The sequence below is a fragment of the Morone saxatilis genome, unplaced genomic scaffold (assembly GCF_004916995.1).
Source record: "Morone saxatilis isolate NCDOM2014 unplaced genomic scaffold, NCSU_SB_2.0 Contig17, whole genome shotgun sequence".
NCBI classification, from domain to species: Eukaryota; Metazoa; Chordata; class Actinopteri; family Moronidae; genus Morone; species Morone saxatilis.
Genome location: NW_023339729.1, coordinates 15819848 through 15826867, shown reverse-complemented (window position 1 = coordinate 15826867; position 7020 = coordinate 15819848). Strand labels below are relative to the sequence as shown.

The window sequence follows — 7020 nt, the reverse complement described above, 5'->3', positions numbered from 1 at the left end:
CTCTCTCTCTCTCTCCCTATCACACACTCTCGGGAGCAGCGCTTTGACGCACCACGCAGAGTTGGATTATAGTATTGCGCGCTGGTCTTTCATGGGGCTCTTCTCCTCACTCACACTGCCTACACCCTTGCCACTGACCGGCAATTGATATATGATCGGAATCAATATCTCTCCACCACGGTGACCTCTGCTGAGCTTTTTGGGGACACCGAGCACTGTCGCTGCTCTCTCTCCGGACGCGTGTTGTGAATTAATAACCAAGACAGCCTCACCTGGAGTGCGGAGTGTGTGTGTGTGTGTGCACTGAAGTGTGTGTGAGAGTGTGTTTCTCTGGATCACATCAAGGATCGAGGTGATTCACTGGCTTGGTTCCGCACGCTCACGTATACATACACAGACACAACACACACCGGGGGGATTTGGGCACCGCATGCCGGGGACATGTGGAAGTTTGCGCCGCTGTAGCGCAGCCAGAGAGCCGGTCCACCGCCTCGTCGACCTCCCCTCTTCCAGCCCAGGGGGACCAAATTCCCGGTTCATAGCCTTGACACATCGAAAACCCCTCCAAGAAGACCCAAATGTAAATTCAGAACGAGAAATTTCAGAAACACACGTCTGAAAAGGAGGACAGCGAAAAGGAGGACGGCATCCCGTTGCGTGCAGAGTTTGGTGAGCTCTTTCGGGGGATCTCGGGGCTTTTATTTTTAACGCCCTTGTATTTTTCTCAGTATTTTGTGGGTCTCATATTGGCCCCCACTTGCCGCAGTGATGGTGGGAGCTCTGAGCCCCGTTGGCCTTGGCCGCTCCCCGGCAACTGCGCTGGGGCTGCTGGTGGCTGTTCTGGTACTGGTCCTGTCCGGCGGAGCGGACGGCCAGCCCTGCCCAGCCCAGTGCTCCTGCACCGGGACTACAGTGGACTGTCACGGCCAAGGGCTCCGCAGCGTGCCCAGGAACATACCTCGCAACGCGGAGCGACTGTAAGTAATGACTGGGGAAGAGCAGTTTTGCTTTAACATGCGGATAATATTTCCCAACAATTTAAACACACTAAACAGAAAAAATCACTACAATAAGATTAATTATCTTATTTACGGTGTTTTAATGGTATATTCAATAAAACTGTGCTTCTCTTTAAGGGGTTTAAGGAGTTTACGGCAATCTTATCACACTTTCTGGTATTTAATACTCTAAATTATATCACCAGGAATGTTTTTATAATCATTTAATGTTCCTACATTTTTGATTAATACTCTTGTTGTTATATTTGTATAGCTCGTCCTTTTAAACTACATGCTGACAGCGTATTGGGAGATTTTTTTTCCCCTTGGGGACCACATCTTAATAGCGCAGAGCTTTACATTTAGACTAACATGTCAAAAACTAAACCTTAGGATCTGTAAATGCTGCTGAATCCAGCTGATGTCAATTTTGATTTTGTCGTGCAAAGTGCAGAAACACTAGAGTTCAGATTGCTTGTGTTTCATGTGAGGAAATAACGTTACTGATCGCGGAGCTGAAGTTAGTGGCACTGCTGTGGTTGTGTTGGTGGTTTCGCACTGTTGCATTAGCACAGCCTCCGTAGACCACATCGGTTTGTCTGGAGACCAGCAAGTTAATCAAAAACGGATTTGGACAAGTGGGCTTTGAGTTAAACAGGCCCGTATTTTATTAGTCAGAGACCCCTTGATGAAATTCATTCTCAATTTTCTCTGACGCTCAAATGACAATTCTGCATTGACCACGGCACACCAAGTTTCAACAAAAAAACCCTTCAGCAGACGGAGACCTGCTCACCTGCTCTGTTCTTGTTTTATTAACGTCTCATATCTCATGTACTGACAGCCCCCCTGTATCCATTTCTCTGTCTAGGGATCTGAATGCAAACAACCTCACTAAAATCACCAAGGCGGATTTTGCAGGACTGAGACATCTAAGAGTATTGTAAGTGGCATTTTATCTATTTCATTTTCTCATTTCTTTTCCCCTCCTCCTTTGCAAGATGCAAAAGAAAGAGAAAAAAAGCACTCTCACGCACAGCTCTAACAAGCAGCACCTTGCAATTCCAATAACTTTCCCTCCTCAAAATACCACCAACAACACACACACACACACACACACACACACACACAGATTTAACTGTTCCCAGTCCTGTTTCAGCATCAGGCTTATCCAGCCCTGGAGCTGCCGCATGCAGCACTGCGTCTGTAGTCGTGGGAAGCAAGCCGGTTTCATTGAGTCCGAATGTGTGTCTAAACAGACTAGCAGTGGCACCTGTTAATGCTGTCGTGTTAATCTGCCAGTGGAAGTGTCAGGAGGGGCTTATTTTAACCACCGGGCAAAGGGGGAAAGAGATAGCGGTCATTAGGTGTAACCGCGGAGGGAGGAATGCAGCTGGAAGGGAGGGAGGAAGGAAAGGAAAGGAAATGATAGATTCATGTAAGAACAGGTTTCTTACCTGGGATGGATCCAGGTTAAGAGTGGGACAGGGATAGCCTGCTTTTATTATGTGTGCGTGTGTGTGTGTGTGTGTGTGCCATTCAGCTGCTAAAAGTGAATGGCAGGGAATACACATTGTTGGAATTCCTCCAGAGATTAGGTCCTTAATTGAGTGTGTGTTTGTGTGCGTGTGTGTGTTTATGTGTGTGTGTTTCAGTCTTCATCCTAGCTGTTTCCTGTGTGTTCATGTCATGGGTAATTTGAAAACCAATTCTTTGGCAAGTTTTCTTGATAATTAACTAATTTGGCCCGTTGATTGTTCAAAACAACCACTTTGAAGACATCTCCTTGGCACTTGGTCACAATTACAGACGATTAATCAAGAAAAAAAATCAGAAGATTAATGGTAATAAAAATAATGAAAATAACTGCTAAATTTCAATGTACAAACCAGTTATATCTGCTTATCGTGAGTATACAGTCTGAATCTGTGAGTGTGTGGCTGCTTGGCTTGGTCAGCACGGTGCTCTTGGGGGAGTTGTGCTAGTGTAAGTGAATGAGTAGTCACAGCTACGTGGTTAGATAGAGAGTAAATTGGATGATAGATGAGTCGCTGTCCAACTGATGGGCCAGTTTTAAAGTCAATTCTGGGTCTCTATCGACCCACTGCTGATTGTCTTCTCTCTCTCTCTCTCTCTCTCTCTCTTTTGCTGTTTCAACAGTCTATCACTTTCCATCTCAACCAATCTGTTTTTCTTCTTTTTTTCACACCCACTGCCACCTATCTTCTCCATCTCTCCCTCCCTCTCCTCTCCAATGTCAATCTCATTGCCTCTCGTCGTGCCCTGTCTCGCTCTCTGTCACCTTCTCTTCCTCTTCACTCTCTTATCTGTGGCCCCATCCAGCCATCTTTCTCCTTTTCTTCGGCCTCTCACAGTGTCGTCCCACAAATCGCTCTGTCAGCTCTCACGCTCTGAGTGTCTCTCTATCACTCTCTTTCTTTCCCTCTTGTCTTCTTTTCTTCTGTATGTCCAATTTCTTATTGTCTCACTCTCTCTCCTGGTGTTTCTCCTTCAGGCAGCTAATGGAGAATAAAATCACCACAATCGAGAGAGGAGCCTTCCAGGACCTGAAGGAGCTGGAAAGACTGTGAGTAACCTTTTTTTAATCGAAGCAGCCGCCATTTTCTTGCCTTCACACATTCTCTGCACGGACGCATGTTGATGTCCTCAAAATCGTAGGCATACCAAGCACGCACACCCTCTCTTCACGTATGTGTAAATGTGCATATACAGTAGGATAAAAGGTGTTGGGACATCAGAACAACTTCATCTTTGTCATTGATTCTACATTGACTTTTCTGAAGGCCCTTACACACTGTACATATCAACAATCCTGCAGGTTCAGTGCATTTCACACCGTGTGAGATGGGGTTAACGCAATCTGCATCTGATGGTACGATATCCATCACCTGGTGAACCGTAGCACTGCAGAGACATCTCATCAACTTGTGTCATCCATCTGGTTTTGATTGTTTGCTTACAATATCACGTTGGCCAGTCCATCCTGCATAATTTCATGGCTTTTTTTTAATGGTTGGTTTGTATCAGTAGGCACATTGTGCAAAACCTGGTCCTGGATTTATGACACTACCAGGATTTTGACGCAGGATGTCCTCAGGTCATCAAATCTGTAAATCAGCTGCCAGTGAATATGGGGCTGCCAACGTCTCAGTCCAAGAGGAAAATTTTGAAAATGAGTCGCGGGGGCAGCCACAGAGGAACAGTCAAAGGTTGTTATGGCGCTGGCCTGGAATCACTGGTATTCAGCATCCAACCCTAAGGCAGTTATGGCATAATTAAGTCCTGGTAGTGTGTGAGAGCGCAAGACAGAAGGGGGATGTGGACCCCTGACTGCTGATATGTCCATTGTGTCGACTGTCAACTTTGCTTGATGTGTGAGCTGTCCGTATATATGTGCGTGTGTTATTGTGGCCCGACTATCAACCAGTGACACACTGGAATGCAGCAGACTGTGACAGATTCTGAGGAGGCTTAAACCCAAGCTTTTAATTAAAGACACATAAAAAATCCTCGCTGCTTACACACACATTTACAAAAACACAGACATACCTGTACACACAGAGAACATCCACCTGTACGCTTACACAGACATGCACGCGGTACAGAATCAAATGAAGGTGGTTAATCTTCTTGATAGCTGTTTTGGATAAATTCTTCAAAGGATGGGAAAGAATGAAATATCGTGATTCCCCGGCTGCTCTTGTCTTGGGTGTGTCATGCCTGGTTTTTCTCTGCTCTCTGCGGCACTATGGCTGCTCTTTGTTGACAGAGAGAGAAGCTCTGTGGGCCACTATAAGGAATCTGTTAGTGCCTCTCATGCAACCAACGCTGGGTTCTGTCCGGGTAAGCAGATCTGGGAATTCCTGCCCAGAGCTGCAGACAAAGAGGGCAATATTTAACTGCGTATGGTCCAGCTTTAACTGTAAACTTTGATAGTAATGACCTTCTGTACATGTCACTCACACATATATAAGAGCAAAACAAGCTTCAACACTCTTGCACAACTGGTATATAATGTAGACAAGCTCTTAAATAGCAGTAGCAGATAAAGTCTTTCACATCAAACTATGCACACTAGTTTTGTCTTGTCTCTGTTGGCAACAAACACCTTTGACAGTGGCTATCTTTCTGACACAACATGGCTGTTTTCTGTTGTCCTCGCGAGGGTTTTCAACTGTAATTCAGCGTCTCTGGCGTGGCATGTTCACAAACACAAAGATGGAGTCAGTCATCAATGCCCCCCTGCAGCCGCTGGACAAAGGCACGTCTCCGGAGTCTGGAGTCTGGGGGCTCATTTCAAAGGCCTTCATCCTCTGGGGGGCTGGAGGGGTCCTGCTGGGCACCACTGCCCAGAGGAGAGGGCCCTAAGCTGGACTGATGGATCAACAGTGACTGCCCCCCACAGGGGTGGAAAACGGTTCCCCTTGTCATCCTTTTTTTTTTTTTTTGCGACAGGCCCTGCAGGGCTGGGCAGGGTGGGGTCAGGTGTGGGGCAGTAGCTGGGGGGTACGGAGGAGGGGTAGGTGGTCAAGGGAGGTGGAGGACATAGGCATGTCACAACATACACAAACACATGCAGGGGTATGTATGTGCATTAACTTACGCAAACACTGTTTTTATCTCCATTTTGCCTTCTGTCTTTTTTTCATTTATTCTTTAACCTCTCCTCATGTTTTTCTTCCATACCCACCCATCTCGTTCTCTGTCTCTATTGTCCTGCGCATATAGGAATGTCATACATTCTTCACTCCCTCTCTCTGTGGATGAAGAATAGGAAAGAGAGGAGTTTCTGATCCTCTTATCCTCCTCTCACATTTGACTGGTTTACAGCCCCTATCCAATTCAAAGGCTGTGAGATTGAAGGCGATAACAGCCACAGATATGCAGAGAGAAACAAAACAGTAATTACAGGCATTGAGACGATCATTTCAGAGAGCAGCAGTGAGATAAAGCCATAGATAATTAGCCTGTAATTGAGTGATCACATTGTCAAAGATATTTTTAACAGCAATGAATAATTGTAAAAGTGATTACAGGTAGTAAGATGTGTCTATCAACAGTGCTTACAAACTACATAATTAAACCTCAAACTAAGTGATTGTGTTGTGGACAATCTAACTAGCCAAAGATAATTGTAACATGCAGTGATCCCACATAGTGGGATATGGATTTTAAAAAAAAGCACTGGATTAGTGCTAAATGATTAGCTCTACAGCAGCTGAGTGATAACGTTGTTCTTGCTGATCATTTCAGGGCAAAGTTTCAAATGTTTCTTTTCCCTTTTTTTATTGAGCAGCGGAGCTTGAAATTATCTGCACTGTGAAGACACACAAAAAGCCATTTTCGCTACAGCATTTGTGTCTGAAAAGTAATTTGTGATAGATTTTCCTTGGTCGCTGCCTGTCTGTGATGTGCTCTGAACATTCAAACTCTCAACATTTGTTATATTTATTGGTAAACACCAGTTAGAAGTAAAAGTGCTCAAAGTTTCAAGGAAAAGCTCTTCAAAACTGCTGAATGTGAATGATTTTGTTTTGGGTGATAGCAAAGGAATTCACAGACTAGATTTCTGCATTTCTTTGTTTTCATGGCAGATCATAGTGTATCTGTCATTAGTGTTAAAATAACAGGTCGGATCAGTGTGTGTAAATCGTTGGTGGATGATGTTTACTTCAGATGCACCAAAGGTAAATCCAGTACATTGGAATAGATAGGCACACACACACACACCACACATACTGGTCAGTTTCAGGTAGTTCTGGAGTAAAGACATGGAAATGTCCACAAGGTTTCAGTCATAACTATGGTAACAGTACTGCGTGTGTGTGAGAGACAGATTGTTAGTGTAAAAACTGTATTATAGCAGCAGTGGCATCGGTGGAGTAATAATTGGTTTCTGAGGTGGTTTGTTATTTCCTTCCCAGCCAGAGTGTGCAAGGCTGTAGTACTACACATCTACAAGCCTCTGAGGTGTTAGGACTGTATGTATGTGTGTGTGTGT

General features: G+C 44.9%; 1 protein-coding gene across 1 annotated transcript in view; it reads left to right on the top strand.

Moving 5' to 3' along the window:
- Nucleotides 1-16: 16 nt before the first annotated feature.
- slit2 (slit homolog 2 (Drosophila)) overlaps nucleotides 17-7020 on the top strand; it is a gene marked incomplete in the record, with an annotated part of 73556 nt that continues 66552 nt past the window's right edge. Inside the window, 3 exon segments of the mRNA XM_035659739.1 lie at nucleotides 17-977; nucleotides 1870-1941; nucleotides 3514-3585. Coding sequence (XP_035515632.1) covers nucleotides 769-977; nucleotides 1870-1941; nucleotides 3514-3585 — 353 coding nt within the window.